A 25,244-nucleotide genomic window follows, 5' to 3' on the forward strand; every position below is an offset into this window, starting at 1 on the left:
CTACCTGAAAACACACCACACACACACACACACACACACACACACACACACACACACACACACACACACACCAAACACCAAAATGAGGGCAGAAAAAAGAATTTTCTAGAAACAAAATAGCTGAACAAGTGGTTCAAATTCTAAAGTGACTTGATTCTTGGGAATTTTATGCCAGGAAACTCCTGCTTCTGTATTTTTCATCTTCCTTTTGTTTTCCCCCCGCTTTCCTTTTCCTAAGGGGAAAAAATGGATCCGTGGGAAATATTCACCACTCTGGTCTTGCAAAAGCGTATGCATAGTTCTTATATCACATAGGTTGTTCGGCATCACTGTAAGTACACTCTAAGGCAGCTTTCTAAAGATGCCTGTTCCCTAACTGTTTATTTTTCCCTTTCACCTGCCACCCTCTGCCTCCAGATTCCAAGCCTCTGCGGTTCCGAAGGCTTCATCGTGTTTGCTTGGTTATGGCTCCATGCAGGTTTTATTTTTAAATACGATGACCAAGTTACCTTGGGGAGGTGGGTAGTAGGAAATTCGGGATGAAAGAACTTGAGTTAATTACATTCTGGTTGATGACCTGAAATGGGAGTATTTAGATGAGTGAGGTTTTAAAAAAAGGAGTAATGTACCCCATCCGCAGAACCAACCCCCAAATTCAGATGCACCATCTGGTCTAGTCCCCAAAGTGTCCGTGTCTTAATAGGGAAGACTAGAGCCTCAGTTACACAGTGCAAGTGTGGAAAAAATTAACTAGCTCTGATTTAGCTGCAGAGGCCACCTGTGCCCCCCCATTCCCCCCACCCTGTGTGTTGCGGACCCAGACAGCATCTCGTGGTACAGGCAAAGTCTCGCGCAAAGCTCTGCCAGCCCCCGCGGGGCCCCGCCCCCTATTGCTGAGGGTCACTACCCAGTCCCACTGACGCGGGGGAGTGCGCACGACTCTGCCTGCGGCAGTTGGCTGTGGTGCGCAGAGCCAGAGGCACCTCGGGCTCTGAAGTGAGCACGGACCTGGACGGACAGGCGGCTAGCCCTCTAGTCCGCTAGTCCGTCTTCAGGTCTCCTCTGCCTGCCCAGCAGACAGAGGCTGCTAGACTCCTAGCTTCCCAGTCCGTCTCCGGATTCTAAGGTAAGTCTCTCAACATTCACAGGAAAGGCTGGAGATATGTGGGGGGTGAGTTGCTGTCCCTGCAACTGACAACAGGTAAACAGGGAAATGGGTAGCTAAAGTCAGACTGCCCATGAAATAGAAAGATTTGGGGACATGGCAGCCCCAAGTCTACCAGGCGCCCACACCCCCGAGTCCTCATCCTGTATTCTTTTTTGGGATGCATTTCTTCCACAGGTTATCTGCAAGCGCAAAATACCGATTTCTTAAGAGCTCTGGGTGAGTCCCTAGAAATTCCCTCCTGTTTTGTCCCTATCATCAGGGATCCTGGCACTCCTAAAAAGTGAGGATATCTGCTCCAAAACCTGTTTGAAAGTGCTCTTTTCTATTTACTACATCTCGGACTTCTTGGTGATTTAGCCCCCACACTGTCGCACTTCTACGATGAGAAAACGCTGGTTTTGTGTTGTTGTTGTTGTTGTTGTTGTTGTTGTTGTTGTTGTTGTTGTTGTTACTCTGGTGGTGGTGGTGTTGGTGGAGGGGATGGTGGTAGTGGTGATTTCTTGCGCATCAAAGTACACACCAACTGTAAGCTTGACCTCATGACTTGGAAAGCCAGCTGCCAGTTTTAGAGATGCGATGCGGCGGGATACGCATTCCCTTCTCAGACCCCTCACCCTCCTCCCTATCTCGCTCTCCAGGGAGAAGGTGGGCTGCAAAGGGCTACAAAGGGCTGTAAAGGGCTGCAAAGGGTACTTCTCCTCCAACAAGAACCCTTCCCAGCTGGAATCATTTACTTCATAACTGGGGAGGGGACCCCAGCATGGGGTAGAGAAGGATCAGTGTTCGTCATCCTTCCTACCAGCAAGACAGTAAAAAACAAATCTCTGTAATTAGAACTCTAGGACCTCAGTCTCCAGGGTGTTGCTGGAGGTTGAGGGGTGGTCACCAATAGCAACCACCCTCGCGAGGCTGAGGTCTCAAGATGACGTGGTTCCTTGAAGCACCGCCCTCCTGAAATTTGGGGAAGGGGCTATGAATGAAATTACATATTCCTCTCCACTGCCCCCTTCTGACCGTTTGACTAAAGAGAAGTCTTGCTGGAGAGAAGTAGTTCTTCACAAAAATAAATAATCTCGAGTTTTTAAATCCCTTCCCCACTTGATGGCTTAGAAAATTCCAGAAACGGCTTGGAGCTCCCTCCCCCGCCCCTCATATTCCCCTGCAACAAAGGGAGGGGCAGAAGCTCAAACCTTAAGGCTCAAAACCTGGCTTATTTAGATGCTATGTTGGGGGGGGCACCCCTTGCTCAGAGCCATGCACCACAGCCTGACTGCACCCAGTCAGAAGAGAATTTAGGAACTCTATGTGGTCAAAAGGGATCCCAAACCCTAGTATAAGGATTCTCCTTGTTTTCCCCATAACACAAACATTTTTGAAACAGGCTAACAGTATACATCTCCACTTGAAACTGGTTATTACAGCCAAAGCTGTCCTCAAACTTGTGGTCTTTCTGCTTTAGCATTACCAGTTCTGGAATAAGAAGTGTGTGGGGGGCACTCTGATTAAAATATTTGTGATGTAATTGTGGTGTGTTTACTATGGAACTCAGTTTTTCAGGCATCCTAAGTGTCACTCAGCTACATCCAAAATTTGCCTTAGTAGATTTTGTGTGTGGAGAAGGAGCCAGAAAGAGGTGGGAAGAGAGAAAAACAAGGAAAATCTGTTACTCCTCCCCAGCATAACCAATACCACAAACAGCACTACATTACTTGTTCTACACAAACATATACCGGACACACTGAACAAAACATACCATACAAGTGCATGTACAGCAGAGAAACTTATCACATAATTTCATAGCATGCAAACATACCACCTAATACACACTAAGGTCTTGTTTAGAAAATGTACACTGCATCATGGCAATATAAATCACGCTACATGTAAGTTTACATAAGCAATATAACATAACTTTCTAAATTAAATCAGTCATACAAGACAGATATACACAAAAGTCCATGCACAACACCCATGGACATGAACTAACAACAAAACCACCCACCCACCCACACACACACACACACACACACAGGAGAAACGTCATTTTCTCCCTTTTAACCAGAACTTACTTGCTTAAAAACAATGAAAATGGATTCAAACAGAAGGAAACAGAGAATTTTCTATCATGAAGTTATTTGAATAGTATACATGTTCATTCGTGCATACCAATTTAATCTTCTGCACCAGCTTATGAAGCATATAGCATCTTTATTAGATAGTTAGAAAAGCCAAGGAAAAATACCTTTTAGGTATGTAGTTTTACTTTTGGTTGACACGATGATAATGCATATTTGTGGTATATATTATTACATTTTGACAAATGTATGCGGTGCAAAAGTATTGGACTGTGTATTATTGGCATAAATTTCATCTCACAAATTTACTATTTCTTTATGTTGAAAACATTTTGAGGGTCTTTTTAAAATTTAGAAATATGAAATTAATTTTTTGTCAGTCATAGTTATTTGTGCAGTCATGGTGCTGTTTAGTGACAGGGGTAGTATGGAAATGAAAACAAAAGTCTTCCTTTTAAGTTTATAGTCTCTGACATCCTACCCTTTTAGATGTATGCAAACATACACATTACTTCCCTCGTCCTTTATTAAACAGGTGATAGCCTCTGCAGTTAGAGACTCACCACCTATTTAGAAGCCCATTTCTTCTGGCTTGATCACGTTATATGTGTGATCTAATTGGCTTCACAGGATTCTATCATATTAGTGAAAGTGGGCTGACTAGCAAGCCTGCTAGCTTCTATTAAAAACAATGTGAAAACCTGGCTCCTGGCTTCTTTGTTGGACCCACTGTTTATACAATGCTAATGTGTTTGATCCTTCCCCCTTTAGGTGGAACCAGGAGTTTCTGTTTGCAAGGATTTGGAAAAAGGACTTCAGTATCTATATTCTTTATGGTCCCTTAGGACCTGCTTAATTCTCCCCTGACAAAAATGAATGCTTCCTTCAAGGAAGCATCTCCTTTCCTGTTACAAATGGAAAGTGCCATTGATTGGCTCGGAGAAAATGTCAGTTGGGTTCCATCAATCGAGGATCAAAGCTGCAATCATACAACCCAGAATGGAACCAATATCTCCAGTGCAGAATGGGGAGGGCCAAGAGGAACCGTCACTAAATGGCTAGGGGGCAATCCCCACATCATGGCGAAGATCGTGCTGACTTTTGCATATGCAGTCATCATAGTGATATCTCTCTTTGGCAACTCCCTGGTCTGCCAAGTTTTTGTCAAGCACAAGGAAACCAAGAAATCCACAGGCCTTCTCATCTTCAATCTGGCAATATCTGACATTTTGATAATCCTGCTCAACAGTCCATTTGCTCTGGTGAGTGATTTCTATAGAGTTGATTTCAGCACTTCAGAATGTAGCTGCTCCATTTTAGGTATAGGTGATGGAACTTAGAAGACAAACAGGAATATGCATGCCTGGGGCCTCCACTCTGGACCCTAGCTTCTCTGCGATGCTTAAAGGCAGTATTTTAATAATGAACCTATTCTCCTCCCCCTTTTCTTACCCTAGGCTCGTTTCCTGAGTGGACAGTGGGTGTTTGGTAGGATCATGTGTCACGTCAGTCGGTTTGCTCAGTACTGTTCCCTCCATGTTTCAACCCTTACCCTGATGGCAGTTGCTATGGACCGGCACCGGGTAAGACAACCTGAGGACACTTCTGAGTAAAAGTGCAGGCACTGAGAAATGGCCAGGAAGCTTAGACATCTTAAAGAAATCTATAGGGTGGAAACATCTTTGAGAATAGAATGTTTTCAGACACTTTCCCCACTGTCATTACTCTTATAGCTGGAGACCGTTTCGAATTTCAGAGCTTTGAGACTATATATGTGTGTTTTTATGCATTTTCTCTTTCCCCCTAAACTACCTTCAATCCATCAGTGTTGATACTGGAATAAAATAAATTAATAGTCCAAGTAAATTCTGTAACCCAAGCAGAAACTTATTAACCTGTGTCTGATTATGCACAGTACACTGACCTGGGCTCATTCAGGAAGGCTGTTGCTTCTCTTTTGTAGGTTATTCTGCACCCAATGAAACCAAGGCTAACCCACTCTCAGAGCTTATTTGTTGTTGGCGTGATCTGGAGTATTGCAGTGTTCCTTGCTCTGCCACATGCAATTTACCAAAATCTCTTCACTCTCGTCAACATGTAAGTCAGACATAATGGACAATTTCACCTTTTATCTTTCTAGAGACTCCCAGAAAGTTCACCTTTGTGATGTTCTTAACTTCACTTTCATCACTCCCCCATTTTCCTGAATCGAAGACAAGGTGCCATTTTCTAATTCCAATGTGTTAGTGGAACCAAGAGGATGGACAATCAAGATAACTGGCAATGGCGAATCTGGTTGTCTTCAGTTTAATCCAGACTAGACCTGCAAGAGATAACATTTTAGTTAACCTCCTTAATTTTAAAATTGAAGAAATTAAGACCTAAAGTTTCTAGGGCCTGGGACTTTATATGGACACACTCTACAAGTAGCTACTAGAAGTGTTCACGTATTTATTCAGTTAGTCATGTTATCTTAATTTCTATTTTGCTTTCCTCCAGGGATGGTGATGTCAGGAGCTACTGCCTCCCTTCCTTTCCTGGACCCAGCACACTGGTTTCGAAGTATGTGGACCTTGGGACATTTATCTTGCTGTACATCCTGCCACTTCTGGTGATTGTCGGAACCTATTCTCACCTAGGAAAGAGGTTGTGGATTCAAAATGCTATTGGTGATGCATCGGCTCGTCAACTTATGGCACACTACCAGAAGCGCAAGAAGAGCATCCGGATGCTGATACTTATTGTATTGGTCTTTGCAGTTTGTTGGTTTCCGCTTAATTTCTATGTGGTTCTTATTTCCAGTGCAGGTGTAGAAAATGACAGTGTGATTTTCTATGCCTTTCATTGGTTTGCGATGAGTAGCACCTGCTACAATCCTTTCATCTATTGTTGGCTCAACAGGAGCTTCCGTGCCAAACTGAGATCTATTTCCTCTTTCAGGATGCAATCACTGTTTGTGTGTAGTAGCTCCCAGGTTCAGCAAATACAACCACGGGAGAGTCATGAGCTTCGGGAGCTCCGAACATCCTCACTGCTACGAGTTCCCCTGGCTGTTCCAGAGCCTCAGGTTTTTGAGGATCCCAGTTTGGCCACAGGGGATAATTCCCAGGTCTCTGTCCAGGGGGAATGGGAGGATCCAGATCCCTCTCTAGATGAAGAGCCGGGGCCCTCAACCCGGGATTCTTACTTTTGCATCCACATGCAGACTAGCACTCACTAAGTTGGGCAATCACTGATCCACTGGAATCTTATTTAATGAGTACCTTGGCACAGACAATTCAATCAGAGATGGGATAACCTGTAACTTAGATACTGAGGACCATGGTTTAATATCATGTGCAGCCTCACAAATCCATTCATGGTTTTGATTTGTAGTTCTGGCAGCAGAACTCTAATTGAGTAGTCTGCTGTGCCATACTCCAGAAAACTGACTGTGCAGATGCATTTCTGAGAACCAGATTTCCTGAATAAGAATCTTTTGTTGCCTCTAGTTTTGACCTGTGGTCATCACTAGTAGAGATAGTAAGATAGAGGGACTGTGGTTGAAAGACATCAGTGTAAAAAAGACTTACGAGGAAGACTACATGGTAGCCCCTCTCTGCCAATAGGTACACCTACCTTCACCTCTTTACTGCCCTTGAGCACCGACTTGGTGCTCTTATATAATTACTTTCTGCATCAACTTAGTCTGAGGCAAATACTCATGTTAAGGAACAAGAAATAAAGATGAATGACTCTGAACTTCTATTGCCCATCTTTGTAAATGTGACTGTAAAACTCAGTCTGTACAGATCTTTGACTTTAGACTGATTTCCGCAGCTTCAGATGTCTCATCTTGTGTATAAACTGTAGACTTTATCTGAAGGAACTACTTGATATTTGTACTAGCTAATATAACTAGTGTATACTGGCATATGTGGTCTCTGATGAATTTATTGACCTTTCCTATCAGAACTGCCCATCTGAGTTGACTCTCCATTGATTTCTGGTCATATCTTTCCTCTAATATTTTCGAAGACAACTAGATTAGCACTTTCAACACCCAAACTACTCCTTATCAACTATAATTTTTTGCATCCTAAATTGGAACATGGCATAATCAAGTGCTTACATGTACATACCTTCACACGGTTTTATGTTAACACAGGTACAAGCATGTATATATTGCCCCTTGTTACCTCTCATGCTATCCACCTGCCTGGTGCTCTCACTTATTTCTACCTGTAATTTCCATGCTAATTGAGCCTAGACAAGATTTCATGCCTTAAGTGAAGTCTTGCAGGCTCTGAGATTGTGGCAAATTTTTGCCTCTGGAATCAGCATTTCTTTACAGTTGGTGCTTCACTCCTTTTTTTTTCCTTTTTTTGATTTTATTTTATTTATGTTGTATATCTCCCTGTGAAAATTGAATAGATTCATAATTTGAATTGTGCTCTTCTGTGCTAATTCCATTCCTTTGCTGTTTCTATGCTTTCCCCTAACTATATCACATTCTCACTAAAGGCTCTAGTTTTATTTCCCTTTCTCATATACAGCATTTCAACTCAATTCACTTTATTTAGCATTCTTTATTTTTTGTAACTTACATCAGTTTCACATGCTGTGTACATTATATATTCTTATTTAAGCATACCCCTATAGATTACAACACTGCTTCTCTCTCCTTCCAACATTTCACCCAGGTGCTCACGTTTTCCATATTTCTTTGCTCTGGGCTATTAAACTTGGATTTTGGTTGCTGCCTTAACCAGAGGTTCACAACTTCCTGTGCTGAGGCTCATCATCTCTTCTGTAATTGAAGCCTCCTCATTTCCGGTGCTTTGTTCCACCTTAGACTCTATCTTTCTCTGTTTGCTTCCCCTACTTTTCACTCTCTTCTCCCTCGCCCCCCCCCCATCTCCCTTGGTCGCTCCCTTCCCATCTCCCTCCCTTTCCATTTTTCCTTGTTCCTTCCCTCCTCGCTCTTCATGGTGTCAGGCAAAGTCTAATATTAATTCATTATTCCTTTTCCAGTTTTCCCTGTACACAGATCTCCCTCTTTCAGTTTCATATACTTTTTTTTTGTCACAGAGATTTCCTTCCTTCCTAGGAGAGTAAACTTTTTTGTTTGTGTGTGTTATGTTGTCTTAGAAAATCCATCAGAGGGCACCATGTGCAAGGATATTGAGAAGAGTCTAACAGTTTCCTTGAGATCTTAGCATTCCTTAATGAGATTGTTCTTTCTAGCTAAATTGTTTGCTTATATTTTCTTTGTGAATAGTTATAATTTAATACTGATTGTAAATGTAGGTCTTAGTATCTGCTTATAAATTTAAGAGCTATAACATTGTGAACTAATTTAAGATAACTTTATGTAGAAGACACATTTATTCATGGCCACAAACTTTTCCTTAGGTATAGGACCTTTGGTGATCTAATTGATTTACTTTAGCAGAGAGTAATGGCTTTAAGAAACCTGTTACTGAAAGAAAGCTAGCACATGTTTGATTTGAGTAACAGGAACAGCATCTGTACAAGGAAAAGCACTCTGTGCTTTGATTTTGATGTAAGGCAAGAATTCCCTACAGTGGAAACAAGCCCAGGACTCAGAATAATGGGACAAGGCTTTTTTTTTTTTTGTTCTAGAGTCAACCATTTGTGTGACCTTAGGAAAGCCATGTGGCCTTAGTGTGCCCCAGTATCCTCATCAATATAAGGTGGATAATAATGCCTACTATCTTATAGGGCTATTGCAAGGTTTATCTGTGATAATAGGTATTATTATTATTGTTAACAGGTTCATTTTCTTGTTACCCACCTTGTGATCATTGCTGTTAATATTACTCTAATTATAGTGTTACTACTGTTACTGGTAAATATTGTTAAATTAATGTTGCTGTGCTCCCCTTGAAGTGCAGACCAGTACACAACTAAGAAGGCTAGCTATGAAGATATTTAAGAAAATATTACTTGATGTATTTCAATGGGGGAAACAGAGAAGCTTCTACTGCCTGTTTCGATTACTTGAAATGAGGTTGGACAGAACACTGCTGAGAGGAAAGAGCTTTACAGAGCAGACAGGGACACTAGCAGAATTCTAGGGGACTGAAAAAAAAACGAAGCACAAGCCAAGTAATAGGCAAATGAATAATTTTGAGTTAGTTCCTCAAGTAGGCTTTTCAGTATTTAAGCATTTCTGCTCTGAGAAGGGTGGCAGATAAGAAATCAAAGAAGAAAACTTGAAAGATGTAAAGTGTTTACAAAGAACAGAAATGACACAGGGTTTCTATTCTGACTTGTCATCTGTTTCCTAAGATCCCCTTTATTTATGACTCAATGTAATTCTCAATAATTGTATTACATATTTATATTTGTTAATGTTTTAGATATCATAGTAATATATTAAGTGTAATCGTACTCATTTACGGTGCTCTTCTAAAGTGTGCTTACAGTGTTTTATGGTGTTATATTTAACCATTTCTCTGCCAAAATAGTTCGCAAACAAACTGCAAAAAAGAAAAAAAAAGAAAAAAAATACTGTTTTATCTATGTGTGCTTGTTTATATCAAACACTGAAATTCCCCGAAAGATTGAGGTTGGACTTTGGAAGAACACAGCAACTGTTTCTGGAACTGTTCTGTTTGACAACCAGTAAGGGTGAATTATAAAGTTCTATAGCTTCAAGTTCTACTCTGAAGCTCTACTCAGATGATCTGTTCAAATGTGGGAAGGGTTAAAATTAAGAGTTTAGAGATGGCTGACTCTGAGATTATTTTATGTCAGCTGGGTTTTGTATTTAAGTATATTTTGACTGGAATCATTTTTCAAGTGTTTAAAACTACAGATCTTTGTGAATCCTTTGTGACTATGTATATGCTCAATTAAAACTTAATAAAGCTAAATAAATTAAATGAAAGCTATTTCTTTCATTAATGCAGATGCCCTGCATTATCTTAAGCTCCCAAAAAGCAACTCAGTAACAAGTAGCCGAAAAAGGACATATTGACTTTACAAGTAACAGCCTGTGAATTAAACTTGATTGAATGGAACCTCTTTCTGGCATGGTCAGATCGTTGCTGCAGAAACAAACCTGTGGAATTAAAAGTGCTCCTGGGGGGTTGTAGTTTCTCCAAGCATCAGACTCAGTAAAGGGTAAGTTCCCAAAAGGTGGAAGAGGAGAATAAAGAATATAAAAGAAATGGTCAGGGGCAAGTGACCCAGCAGTCACAGATAATAAGTATACTTATGTACCTTTCTAAAAATAACACTGTTAATCCTTGTTGAGAAGTGACCACAATGAAAGGGAAATGTGAGGGAAATTGGAAGGTCACTAGGATAGAGTCAGGTAGGATAATAGAATAGGGTAAATTGGCAGGTTTTCAGCTGAGTGACAGAATATAGCTAAGGAAAGGGCCGGGACTAACCATCATTTGCTCTGCACAATAGTGAACTCCCATATATGGACCTGGGTGCCCTTTGTTGCTGTGCTGCGGCTGCTTAAGCTATGTCACACATAGCTACCCTACTCATTAGGCCAGTGAACTGCCCACAAGATGGGCACTGCCAGTTAGCTTCTCCCATGAATAAACCCCTGGAAAGCACCACTACTGTTTATACTTCCACTGTTCCAGCTGCCACCCTTGCAGCCATCCCACTGATCAGTATTGTTTTTGCCAGTGAAAGAACCTCAGAGACAAAGGTAACAAGCAAAGGTGGAGAGTGGACCTGCACACTGAAACCAGGCAGATGTAACTATGTAAAGTGTGGCACCAATGTGAGGCCAGAATAATGGTTTTCATCAAAATCTAGTTTGTCAAATCAATGACTTTACTGGGTTCAGTGACCATAGGCAAGGATTTACAGTACTTACTTGTGTATGTATGACACTAAGCAGCTGCATCATCACAAAGTCCCAGCCTTACTGATGGCAACCTTATAGAAGGTGTATCGTGAAGTCCCCATTACAGTTACCCCTTTCCACTTTCTTTTTTAAATATCTATTTATTTATTTTATGTATAAGTACACTATAACTGTCTTCAGACACACCAGAAGAGGATATCAGATCTCATTACAGATGGTTGTGAGCCACCATGTGGTTGCTGGGATTTGAACTCAGGACTTCGGGAAGAGCAGTCAGTGCTCTTAACTGCTGAGTCATCTCTTCAGCCCCTCCACTTTCTATATACCTTAGTGTCTCCTAGGATTACTCGTAGCTAGGGTAGTGCTGGCAGAAGTATGGACTAGACCCTCATGAAGATCCCATACCATCTCTTTCCTCTACTAGTCTGACCATAAACCCAGATCTATCTATTGTACTGCTCAATTGATTGCACAGATATCCGGCCAAGATACTGTCTATTCTAAGATGACATCACATTATATCTGAAAGGACATGGTCATATTTCAACACTGGACCCCTATCCTCCAGTTTTTACGTTCTCTGAGCCTTGAATGTGAGACATGCCAAAGATCCTTTGTTGAGCACTGGGAAGCCATGCCCCTTCAACAGTCATGTATCCTCAATGGTTTAACTAGTTATCATTCATTCTAACAGCAAATAACACTTGCTAAAACAAGTTCCACACAAACGTGGACTGCAGCAGTACTCTATGGGCATAAATATAGATGTTCAAAAGACACTTTGACAGGAATATTATAACCATAAAAAAAAAAACAAAAAACAATGGATAGACATTGCTTCCCTAGGGAGGCTTGCAACCTTCCCAACTATAAGTTTCTATCCTGCCTTATAGTATTAAATGTGAATTTTGTCTGTAGAATGGGCCTTACCTTCAAAAAGTGAGTTGTGGATGGTACTTATAACATACCATGACACTGTTGCAGCAGCTAGCACACCTTGCCATGGGGCATATTACATTTCAGTAGCATAGCATGCAGAGGCTAGAGATGAGTAGGATTGTTGGTGACAGTCCTCCTCCAGCAACCTGTATGGGCCTTTCTGGTACAATTATAGTTAGCCAGTAGCTAGGCAGGATAGAGCTTGTTCCCAGTCTGATGTTCTGAAACCAAAGTATGTGGTATTGTCAGCAATAGTGTCCTTCTATCTAGTTTTAGTATACAACCAACAACGGTGACAATAATCTTTATCATTTTGAGTTCCTCTTTGGGTTGTCTGGCCAACAATCCACAGGAAGGTAGTACACTCCTGGCATTTGGGCATTATGATTTCTGGGAGTGCCAAAAAGGCACCCATATAGGATACCTCCACCCATATTTTTAATCTGCTGTTTTATTTTTTCCAGATTTTTCTAGATCTGTGTCTTCTTTTGGGTTTCTACTGCTGTGATAAAACACCATGTTCAAAAGCATCTGTGGAAGGAAAAGGTTATTTCAGCTTAGACTTCCATATCACAGCCCATCATTGAAGGACTTTGAGGCAGAAACTTAAAGCAGTAACCTGGAGACTGAAACTTATGCAGATGTCATAAGAAATATAATGTTTACTGGCTTGCTTTCCATACCCCAAGACTGCCTAACCAGGTTTGGTATCAGCAACAATGAGTTAGAACCTCACCCATCAATCATTAATTAGGAAAATGCCTCCAAAGGCTTACTTATATTTGAATTTTATGGAGGAATTTTCTCAACTGTGTTTCTGTATTCTCAGATAACTCTCAGTGTGTTTAGTCAACAATAAACTAGGCTGTACAATCAATAAAATTTTCAGAGTTTATTATTTTATTTTCTGTGTAAAAATCTTTTTACAGAAAATGATCACCAACCATTCAGTGTCATTTGATCTCAGGAGTCAGTAGCTAAGGAAGTATTAAAGAAGAATGTCAACAAATTCTACTACAAAAGACTCCATTGTTTTCATCAGTTTCCCTTAAAACAGCCATATTAGATACTACGGTATGGATGTGAGGCACTATTTTATTTAGGTCCCTGAATCTCTAGTCATTATCCATGTGCTACTTCTCTTCATTCTGGGGTAGTACAATGGAACATTCAGGAATTTCTCCATCTTCAAATGAGCCTTGAAGAACTAGTTCAATCTGCTCTATCAAGGTCAGGGCCAGGAAGGAGTAGGACCATTCATTGCCCTGTTGTGAGCTACATTCCCAAGAGTTTTAATAAGCTCTAGGATGGCACTATGGATACAGTTGCTGTTGTTATTTAACCAAAAGCCATATGTGGCTGCTCAGAGGGCCCTAGGCAGGATGAACAATCTAACCTAGCATATTTTTTGTAGAGAAGTGACACAGTTTACTCTGTAGGTAGTGGCTTGCCCCTAGGACAAGTGTGGTCTTTTTCGTTTTCATCATTTTATCATTTTTGCCCTCCATCAACTCTTTAGGCTTTAAAACCTCTCCAAATCTCACTAGCACATTTGGCTTTTTTCCTTACAAATTCTAGCTCAACATAAATCGCGGTTCACATTCCTTTGAGTGACTCACACAGAGCAGATCCATTTGTCTGCTTTGCCTGTCTTTAGATTTCTTTAGCATTTCACAGCCTTTATTCACATAGCAGGGCTGATTTACATGTCAGTCTAAGTCCTTTAGACCAAAGACTCTCCTACTGCCCAAAAAGACTTATGCTCCACCATGAGTCTTAGCAAATATAACCCCATTCCATTTCTAATGTCCCAACTGAAATAATTTATTTCTTAACTCTCTTGTAAATCCAGCCTTATTGGGCCCAATGAACTTAGTGCCAAATTATCTCAGTAGAACCTGTAGCTTCTCTGTAGTCTTACTGTCCCTGAAATTTATTGAGACCCCACACAGTGGCAACCACATGTTCTGTTGGACTATGTGTATCAGTACAAGAGAGACTTATGTATCTCAAATTGCTTCAGCTTTTGGAACTTTTGTTTCAAGGAGGAATGTATGCTTACACAATTCCCTTTCTCTGCTTTACAGCACTCAGACTGACTCCATTTGCATCTCTGTGTCATTGACTCACAAAACAAGCCATGAATATTTCTTTCTTTCTTGATTCTCCTTCAAGGACTTCTAGGGCAGAATGGTCCCTGACTATAAGTGTTTTTTACACCATAGCATTATTAAAACAACCATCTGTATAGCTAGTCACAATTTTTTCCTGTGCTCTATACTAATACTTAGGCCTGAGGGGCATCTTCTAACATTCCTACGTTGTTTACTCCTTTTTCTGTATCTAACTTTTCCCATGGGTTTAATATTTTTGGATACCAGTCTTTTCTCATTGGCATGGATCTAATTTATACTATATTTTTTGACCACCAGATGTAAGAAGTAGCAAGCTAAACTTCATCTCAGCTTTCCTCTAATCAAAGTTATTAAAAAAAATCAAAAGGTGAAGGGGCAAAATTAGTGGCATGTTCCTTCTTCATTGTAATTCTACCTTTACACAAGAGGATTTCCATACCCCAGACATTTTAGCTTTAGTGGTTATTTTATTACCCATATCATGGGACCGATAACGATTATAATATTTTTTCCAAAATCTTGTCACAACTATTCTATCCGCAAGAATTGAAATGTGTGCTGCATACCTTCAAATGTTTTCAGGGTATTCATACTCCTGTGGCAGATCTCAATAATAAAGGAGCTCTACACAGAATATAGTCACCACGGGATTTCCCTCACTACTCCTCCAATTCCAGATGTAGAGTTTCCTATTATACTACCTATAGAAAAGCCCGTTAAGTTGTTACTATATAAATATATACCATTATATGTCACTCAAGAAATTGTACAATATGCAGTCTCTTATCAAGAGTATAGATTTTCATACATATGTGTTATCTTTCATATCTATTATACATAAGAAACAATTTTTATATATTGGAAACATTTTATGGTATATGTATGTGGACATGGAGTTGAGCATATGTCATGAAACTAGAAAGGGAACCATGCAAAAGAATATGTAAGTTATAATGAAAGGCATAGGTTGTAGGATACTCATGGCGTTAAAAATTAAAAACATTCTGACTGGTGTGAGGTGAAATCTCAGGGTTGTTTTGATTTGCATTTCCCTTATGACTAAAGATGTTGAACATTTCTTTAGGTGTTTCTCAGCCATTTGGCATTCCTCAGCTGTGAATCCTTTGTTTAGCTCTGAACCCCATTTTTAATAGGGTTATTTGTCTCCCTGCGGTCTGACTTCTTGAGTTCTTTGTATAATTTGGATATATTGGTAAAGATCTTTTCCCAATCTGTTGGTTACCATTTTGTCCTAACAACAGTGTCCTTTGCCTTACAGAAGCTTTGCAGTTTTATGAGATCCCATTTGTCGATTCTTGATCTTAGAGCATAAGCCATTGGTGTTTTGTTCAGGAAATTTTTTCCAGTGACCATGTGTTCGAGATGCTTTTCACCTCACTCCAGTGAGAATGGCTAAGATCAAAAACTCAGGTGACAGCAAATGCTGGCGAGGATGTGGAGAAAGAGGAACAGTCTTCCATTGTTGGTGGGATTGCAGACTGGTACAACCATTCTGGAAATCAGTCTGGAGGTTCCTCAGAAAATTGGACATTCCACTACCTGAGGACCCAGCTATACCTCTCTTGGGCATATACCCAAAAGATGCCCCAACATATAACAAAGACACATGCTCCACTATGTCCATAGCAGCCTTATTTATAATAGCCAGAAGCTGAAAGAACCCAGATGCCTTTCAACAGAGGAATGGATACAGAAAATGTGGTACATCTACACAATGGAATATTACTCAGCTATCAAAAACAATGACTTTATGAAATTCATAGGCAAATGGAGGGAACTGGAAAATATCATCCTGAGTGAGGTAACCCAATCACAGAAAAAAACACATGGTATGCACTCATTGATAAGTGGCTATTAGCCCAAATGCTTGAATTACCCTAGATGCACAGAATATATGCAATTCACGAAGGATGACCAAAATGCGAATGCTTCACTCCTTCTTTAAAAGGGGAACAAGAATACCCTTGGGAGGGAATAGGGAGGCAAAGTTTAGAACAGAGGCAGAAGGAACACCCATTCAGAGCCTGCCCCACATGTGGCCCATACATATTCAGCCACTGAATTAGATAAGATGGATGAAGCAAAGAAGTGCAGGCCGACAGTTACTGGATGTAGATATCTCCTGAGAGACACAGCCAGAATACAGCAAATACATAGGCGAGTGCCAGCAGGAAACCACTGAACTGAGAATGGGACCCCTGTTGAAGGAATCAGAGAAAGGACTGGAAGAGCTTGAAGGGGCTCGAGACACCATATGAACAACAATGCCAAGCAACCAGAGCTTCCAGGGACTAAGCCATTACCTAAAGACTATACATGGACTGACCCTGGGCTCCAACTGCATATGTAGCAATGAATAGCCTAGTAGGGGCACCAATGGAAGGGGAAGCCCTGGGTCCTGCCAAGACTGAACCCCCAGTGAACGTGATTGTTGGGGGGAGGGTCGTAATCGGGGGAGAATGGGGAGGGGAACCCTATATAGAAGAGGAGGAGGAGTGGCTAGGGGGATATTGGCCAGGAAACCAGGAAGGGGAATAACAATCGAAATGTAAATAAGAAATACTCAACTTAATAAATATAAAAAATAAAAAAATAAAGTAAAAAAATAAATAAATAAAAAATAAGAAACAAAAACAAAACAAACAAAAAAAAACAAACCAGAGGTCTTCCTGGTTGCTGCCCCTGCAGAGAGCCCCTGGGCAGCACCCCACGAGCGAACCTGAGCCTCGGGACCACAGGTAAGACCAAATTTTCTGCTGCAAGAAAGCTGCCTGGTGAGCTTGGGACACACGGAAGCAGAATTTCTCTAGGACCGGGCACGTTCTGTGTTTACCGGAAGTCCCACACCCGCGGATCCCGGCCCGCAGCAGCTCTCTGCTCCCAGACCCGGTGAGAGAGAGACCCAACCGCCTGGTCAGGTGGGCACTCCTGAGGCTGCAGAGCGGAAGAGACCAACAACACTGCTCACCCCTGCCCACATCCCTGGCCCAAGAGGAAACTGTATAAGGCCTCTGGGCTCCCGTGGGGGAGGGCCCAGGAGCAGCAGGACACCTGCCTGAGACACCACCGGAACCGGAAAGAAACAGACCGGATAAACAGTTCTCTGCACCCAAATCCCGTGGGATGGAGAGCTAAACCTTCAGAGAGGCAGACAAGTCTGGGAAACCAGAAGAGACTGCTCCCTGCACACACATCTCGGACGCCAGAGGAAAAAGCCAAAGACCATCTGGAACCCTGGTGCACTGAAGCTCCCGGAAGGGGCGGCACAGGTCTTCCTGGTTGCTGCCGCTGCAGAGAGCCCCTGGGCAGCACCCCACGAGCGAACCTGAGCCTCGGGACCACAGGTAAGACCAAATTTTCTGCTGCAAGAAAGCTGCCTGGTGAACTCAAGACACAGGCCCACAGGAACAGCTGAAGACCTGTAGAGAGGAAAAACTACACGCCCGAAAGCAGAACACTCTGTCCCCATAACTGACTGAAAGAGAGGAAAACAGGTCTACAGCACTCCTGACACACAGGCTTATAGGACAGTCTAGCCACTGTCAGAAATAGCAGAACAAAGTAACACTAGAGATAATCTGATGGCGAGAGGCAAGCGCAGGAACCCAAGCAACAGAAACCAAGACTACATGCCATCATCGGAGCCCAATTCTCCCACCAAAACAAACATGGAATATTCAAACACACCAGAAAAGCAAGATCTAGTTTCAAAATCATATTTGATCATGATGCTGGAGGACTTCAAGAAAGACATGAACACACTTAGGGAAACACAGGAAAACATTAATAAACAAGTAGAAGCCTACAGAGAGGAATCACAAAAATCCCTGAAAGAATTGCAGGAAAACACAATCAAACAGTTGAAGGAATTAAAAATGGAAATAGAAGCAATCAAGAAAGAACACATGGAAACAACCCTGGATATAGAAAACCAAAAGAAGAGACAAGGAGCTGTAGATACAAGCTTCACCAACAGAATACAAGAGATGGAAGAGAGAATCTCAGGAGCAGAAGATTCCATAGAAATCATTGACTCAACTGTCAAAGATAATGTAAAGCGGAAAAAGCTACTGGTCCAAAACATACAAGAAATCCAGGACTCAATGAGAAGATCAAACCTAAGGATAATAGGTATAGAAGAGAGTGAAGACTCCCAGCTCAAAGGACCAGTAAATATCTTCAACAAAATCATAGAAGAAAACTTCCCTAACCTAAAAAAAGAGATACCCATAGACATACAAGAAGCCTACAGAACTCCAAATAGATTGGACCAGAAAAGAAACACCTCCCGTCACATAATTGTCAAAACACCAAACGCACAAAATAAAGAAAGAATATTAAAAGCAGTAAGGGAAAAAGGTCAAGTAACATATAAAGGGAGACCTATCAGAATCACACCAGACTTCTCGCCAGAAACTATGAAGGCCAGAAGATCCTGGACTGATGTTATACAGACCCTAAGAGAACACAAATGCCAGCCCAGGTTACTGTATCCAGCAAAACTCTCAATTAACATTGATGGAGAAACCAAGATATTCCATGACAAAACCAAATTTACACAATATCTTTCTACAAATCCAGCACTACAAAGGATAATAAATGGTAAAGGCCAACATAAGGAGGCAAGCTATACCCTAGAAGAAGCAAGAAACTAATCATCTTGGCAACAAAACAAAGAGAATTAAAGCACACAAACATAACCTCACATCCAAATATGAATATAAAGGGAAGCAATAATCACTATTCCTTAATATCTCTCAATATCAATGGCCTCAACTCCCCAATAAAAAGACATAGATTAACAAACTGGATACGCAACGAGGACCCTGCATTCTGCTGCCTACAGGAAACACACCTCAGAGACAAAGACAGACACTACCTCAGAGTGAAAGGCTGGAAAACAACTTTCCAAGCAAATGGTCAGAAGAAGCAAGCTGGAGTAGCCATTCTAATATCAAATAAAATCAATTTTCAATTAAAAGTCATCAAAAAAGATAAGGAAGGACACTTCATATTCATCAAAGGAAAAATCAACCAAGATGAACTCTCAATCCTAAATATCTATGCCCCAAATACAAGGGCACCTACATACGTAAAAGAAACCTTACTAAAGCTCAAAACACACATTGCACCTCACACAATAATAGTGGGAGATTTCAACACCCCACTCTCTTCAATGGACAGATCATGGAAACAGAAATTAAACAGTGATGTCGACAGACTAAGAGAAGTCATGAGCCAAATGGACTTAACGGATATTTATAGAACATTCTATCCTAAAGCAAAAGGATATACCTTCTTCTCAGCTCCTCATGGTACTTTCTCCAAAATTGACCATATAATTGGTCAAAAAACGGGCCTCAACAGGTACAGAAAGATAGAAATAATCCCATGCGTGCTATCGGACCACCACGGCCTAAAACTGGTCTTCAATAACAATAAGGGAAGAATGCCCACATATACGTGGAAATTGAACAATGCTCTACTCAATGATAACCTGGTCAAGGAAGAAATAAAGAAAGAAATTAAAAACTTTTTAGAATTTAATGAAAATGAAGATACAACATACTCAAACTTATGGGACACAATGAAAGCTGTGCTAAGAGGAAAACTCATAGCGCTGAGTGCCTGCAGAAAGAAACAGGAAAGAGCATATGTCAGCAGCTTGACAGCACACCTAAAAGCTCTAGAACAAAAAGAAGCAAATACACCCAGGAGGAGTAGAAGGCAGGAAATAATCAAACTCAGAGCTGAAATCAACCAAGTAGAAACAAAAAGGACCATAGAAAGAATCAACAGAACCAAAAGTTGGTTCTTTGAGAAAATCAACAAGATAGATAAACCCTTAGCCAGACTAACGAGAGGACACAGAGAGTGCGTCCAAATTAACAAAATCAGAAATGAAAAGGGAGACATAACTACAGATTCGGAGGAAATTCAAAAAATCATCAGATCTTACTATAAAAACCTATATTCAACAAAATTTGAAAATCTTCAGGAAATGGACAATTTCCTAGACAGATACCAGGTATCGAAGTTAAATCAGGAACAGATAAACCAGTTAAACAACCCCATAACTCCTAAGGAAATAGAAGCAGTCATTAAAGGTCTCCCAACCAAAAAGAGCCCAGGTCCAGACGGGTTTAGTGCAGAATTCTATCAAACCTTCATAGAAGACCTCATACCAATATTATCCAAACTATTCCACAAAATTGAAACAGATGGAGCCCTACCGAATTCCTTCTACGAAGCCACAATTACTCTTATACCTAAACCACACAAAGACACAACAAAGAAAGAGAACTTCAGACCAATTTCCCTTATGAATATCGACGCAAAAATACTCAATAAAATTCTGGCAAACCGAATTCAAGAGCACATCAAAACAATCATCCACCATGATCAAGTAGGCTTCATCCCAGGCATGCAGGGATGGTTTAATATACGGAAAACCATCAACGTGATCCATTATATAAACAAACTGAAAGAACAGAACCACATGATCATTTCATTAGATGCTGAGAAAGCATTTGACAAAATTCAGCACCCCTTCATGATAAAAGTCCTGGAAAGAATAGGAATTCAAGGCCCATACCTAAACATAGTAAAAGCCATATACAGCAAACCAGTTGCTATCATTAAACTAAATGGAGAGAAACTTGAAGCAATCCCACTAAAATCAGGGACTAGACAAGGCTGCCCACTCTCTCCCTACTTATTCAATATAGTTCTTGAAGTTCTAGCCAGAGCAATCAGACAAAAAAAGGAGGTCAAGGGGATACAGATCGGAAAAGAAGAGGTCAAAATATCACTATTTGCAGATGACATGATAGTATATTTAAGTGATCCCAAAAGTTCCACCAGAGAACTACTAAAGCTGATAAACAACTTCAGCAAAGTGGCTGGGTATAAAATTAACTCAAACAAATCAGTTGCCTTCCTCTATACAAAAGAGAAACAAGCCGAGAAAGAAATTAGGGAAACGACACCCTTCATAATAGACCCAAATAATATAAAGTACCTCGGTGTGACTTTAACCAAGCAAGTAAAAGATCTGTACAATAAGAATTTCAAGACACTGAGGAAAGAAATTGAAGAAGACCTCAGAAGATGGAAAGATCTCCCATGCTCATGGATTGGCAGGATTAATATAGTAAAAATGGCCATTTTACCAAAAGCAATCTACAGATTCAATGCAATCCCCATCAAAATACCAATCCAATTCTTCAAAGAGTTAGACAGAACAATTTGCAAATTCATCTGGAATAACAAAAAACCCAGGATAGCTAAAGCTATCCTCAACAATAAAAGGACTTCAGGGGGAATCACTATCCCTGAACTCAAGCAGTATTACAGAGCAATAGTGATAAAAACTGCATGGTATTGGTACAGAGACAGACAGATATACCAATGGAATAGAATTGAAGACCCAGAAATGAACCCACACACCTATGGTCACTTGATTTTTGACAAAGGAGCCAAAACCATCCAATGGAAAAAAGATAGCATTTTCAGCAAATGGTGCTGGTTCAACTGGAGGGCAACATGTAGAAGAATGCAGATCGATCCATGCTTATCACCCTGTACAAAGCTTAAGTCCAAGGTGATCAAGGACCTCCACATCAAACCAGACACACTCAAGCTAATAGAAGAAAAACTAGGGAAGCATCTGGAACACATGGGCACTGGAAAAAATTTCTTGAACAAAACACCAATGGCTTATGCTCTAAGATCAAGAATCGACAAATGGGATCTCATAAAACTGCAAAGCTTCTGTAAGGCAAAGGACACTGTGGTTAGGACAAAACGGCAACCAACAGATTGGGAAAAGATCTTTACCAATCCTACAACAGATAGAGGCCTTATATCCAAAATATACAAAGAACTCAAGAAGTTAGACCGCAGGGAAACAAATAACCCTATTAAAAAATGGGGTTCAGAGCTAAACAAAGAATTCACAGCTGAGGAATGCCGAATGGCTGAGAAACACCTAAAGAAATGTTCGACATCTTTAGTCATAAGGGAAATGCAAATCAAAACAACCCTGAGATTTCACCTCACACCAGTGCGATTGGCTAAGATCAAAAACTCAGGTGACAGCAGATGCTGGCGAGGATGTGGAGAAAGAGGAACACTCCTCCATTGTTGGTGGGATTGCAGACTGGTAAAACCATTCTGGAAATCAGTCTGGAGGTTCCTCAGAAAATTGGACATTGAACTGCCTGAGGATCCAGCTATACCTCTCTTGGGCATATACCCAAAAGATGCCTCAACATATAAAAGAGACACGTGCTCCACTATGTTCATCGCAGCCTTATTTATAATAGCCAGAAAATGGAAAGAACCCAGATGCCCTTCAACAGAGGAATGGATACAGAAAATGTGGTACATCTACACAATGGAATATTACTCAGCTATCAAGAACAACGAGTTTATGAAATTCGTAGGCAAATGGTTGGAACTGGAAAATATCATCCTGAGTGAGCTAACCCAATCACAGAAAGACATACATGGTATGCACTCATTGATAAGTGGCTATTAGCCCAAATGCTTGAATTACCCTAGATCCCTAGAGCAAACGAAACTCAAGACGCATGATCAAAATGTGAATGCTTCACTCCTTTAAATGAGGAAAAAGAATACCCTTGGCAGGGAAGGGAGAGGCAAAGATTAAAACAGAGACTTAAGGAACACCCATTTAGAGCCTGCCCCACATGTGGCCCATACATATACAGCCACCCAATTAGACAAGATGGATGAAGCAAAGAAGTGCAGACCGACAGGAGCCGGATGTAGATCGCTCCTGAGAGACACAGCCAGAATACAGCAAATACAGAGGCGAATGCCAGCAGCAAACCACTGAACTGAGAATAGGTCCCCTATTGAAGGAATCAGAGAAAGAACTGGAAGAGCTTGAAGGGGCTCGAGACCCCAAAAGTACAACAATGCCAAGCAACCAGAGCTTCCAGGGACTAAGCCACTACCTAAAGACTATACATGGACTGACCCTGGACTCTGACCCTTAGGTAGCAATGAATATCCTAGTAAGAGCACCAGTGGAAGGGGAAGCCCTGGGTCCTGCTAAGACTGAACCCCCAGTGAACTAGTCTATGGGGGGAGGGCGGCAATGGGGGGAGGGTTGGGAGGGGAACACCCATAAGGAAGGGGAGGGGGGAGGGGGATGTTTGCCCGGAAACCGGGAAAGGGAATAACACTCGAAATGTATATAAGAAATACTCAAGTTAATAAAAAAAAACAGATTCCACTGTTGGTAGAAACCTATAAAGGGGGCAGAGGAATGAGAAATTATGGTTTAAGGAGGATGAACAAAAACAAATTATGTTAAAAATGTCTTAATGAAGGGAATAACAATCGAAATGTAAATAAGAAATACCCAAGTTAATAAAGATAAAAAATAAATAAATAATATCTTAAATAAGCAATACATTGTATTTTAATTATCAAAGAAATATCTTGTTTCTTAAGATATATTTTTTGAAAATTAAGATGGCTGTATTACTTGTAATCCAAAATAAAAACTTGTGAAATTAGAGGAGGCTTCCAGGTTCAGATGGCTCTTATGATAGTTAAACTGGTACACTTTTTATTATTATCTAGAATCAACATAGAAACACGCCCTGTGTGTGTGTGTGTGTGTGTGTGTGTGTGTGTGTGTGTGTGTCTAGAAGTTTACTTCCAAAAAGGCATAAATGAAAAGGAAAATCCACACTGGACGTAAAGGGCATCATTCCGTGGACCAGTCCCTGACAGAATAACAAAAGAAAGCTTAGGTGAGCAGCATCCTTCATTTTCCTCTGCTTCCAGACTCTAGATGAAATATGACCAGGTACATCACACTCCTGCTGCCATGACTTCCACACAATTCTAGATTATATCTTGTCTCAAACTGTGAGTCAAAATAAACCCTTCCTTAAGTCTCTTTTACTAAGTATTTTATCACAGCAGCAAGAAAAAAAAAGCTAATACAGTCCTGCTGCTTTTGATTCTATGTGCAAGGAACACATTAGGATGAAACACACTTTGCCTAGAAAAGCCGTTTACACCATAGCTAGGATTGAAAGACAAAGGGAAAGAACGGGGGCTTACAAACAACTTATATAGATCCTTGCTAGCTCCCAACGCTAGAGCTAGGCCTCTAATCTTCAGGATTTTACCAACTCTCCAAATAGAGAACTAGCCTCAAACATGTGAAAATTGTGGGAATATACAAGAGGCAGTGCAACTTACATTTTTAATGACATACATTACGTTTTTTGTCAGTCAGCCCTCTCAGCCAGGTCAAGGTTATTGGTGTGAATTTGCACAAAGCAAAGCAAAGTATCATAAGATAAAAATCTATATGCAGCCTGTCATTATTTTCCCTTTTGTAATTTTAAATATTTCAGATACATTTTATACAGATATAATAATGTAATAGTAAAAGTTCCATAATACAATTTCAACATATTCATAGTTACAAATAATATAACAATTTGATTTCATCTATGTGCCTCCAGTGTTTATTGTTTATATTTTCAAAACAATGCATTAAGGCTAATGTCTGGAAGAGTTCTTTTTCTAGACACTTTATCCAATATTTAAATGTTTGGTTGTATTCATGATGCAAATGCTTATGATATTCACACTACAAAAGAAAAGGAAACAACTTTCAGATACACACATATACACATACAGGCTTTTAGACGAGAGAGCCTTTAGATTTTATTTATAAAAAATAAAAAATCATGATTCTGTAATGCCACCAAGGCCTTAAAATCCAGTTCTGAGCAGAAGCAGAACAGATTCCCGACAAATGAATCATAACTTTTAAATTATATTTGACATTGATAATACCCTTTGTACTCAGCCTTGAAACCATGGATACCCACGGGCAAATAGGACACAAGAAAATAATTTCAATCCAGCAGAAATTCTATATCACAGAGATGCTCTCAATAAATTCAACCATTGCGTAATTTCCACTCACGACAGACTTTAGAGACCTTTAATGTAATCCCTTTTCCTCATTTTATCTAAAATCTAAAATGAGGTAAGAGTTTAATTAT

The 25,244-nt window shown here is 40.5% G+C and overlaps 1 protein-coding gene across 1 annotated transcript; it reads left to right on the forward strand.

Moving 5' to 3' along the window:
• The first annotated feature begins 950 nt into the window (after positions 1-950).
• Pgr15l (G protein-coupled receptor 15-like) lies at positions 951-6,463 on the forward strand. Its single transcript, NM_001106583.1, has 5 exons — positions 951-1,126; positions 4,015-4,505; positions 4,701-4,826; positions 5,207-5,340; positions 5,743-6,463. Exons 2-5 carry the CDS (start codon positions 4,116-4,118, stop codon positions 6,461-6,463), a joined length of 1,371 nt encoding a protein of 456 aa, NP_001100053.1. The 5' UTR covers positions 951-1,126; positions 4,015-4,115.
• Positions 6,464-25,244: the final 18,781 nt, after the last annotated feature.

The sequence above is a fragment of the Rattus norvegicus genome, chromosome X (assembly GCF_036323735.1).
Source record: "Rattus norvegicus strain BN/NHsdMcwi chromosome X, GRCr8, whole genome shotgun sequence".
Taxonomy (NCBI): domain Eukaryota; kingdom Metazoa; phylum Chordata; class Mammalia; order Rodentia; family Muridae; genus Rattus; species Rattus norvegicus.

Coding starts and splice junctions, on each gene's coding strand:
- Pgr15l (NM_001106583.1), top strand. CDS start 4,116: ATGAATGCTTCCTTCAAGGAAGCATCTCCTTTCCTGTTACAAATGGAA. Junction 4,506..4,700: donor TCAACAGTCCATTTGCTCTG/GTGAGTGATTTC, acceptor TTCTTACCCTAG/GCTCGTTTCCTGAGTGGACA. Junction 4,827..5,206: donor TTGCTATGGACCGGCACCGG/GTAAGACAACCT, acceptor TCTCTTTTGTAG/GTTATTCTGCACCCAATGAA.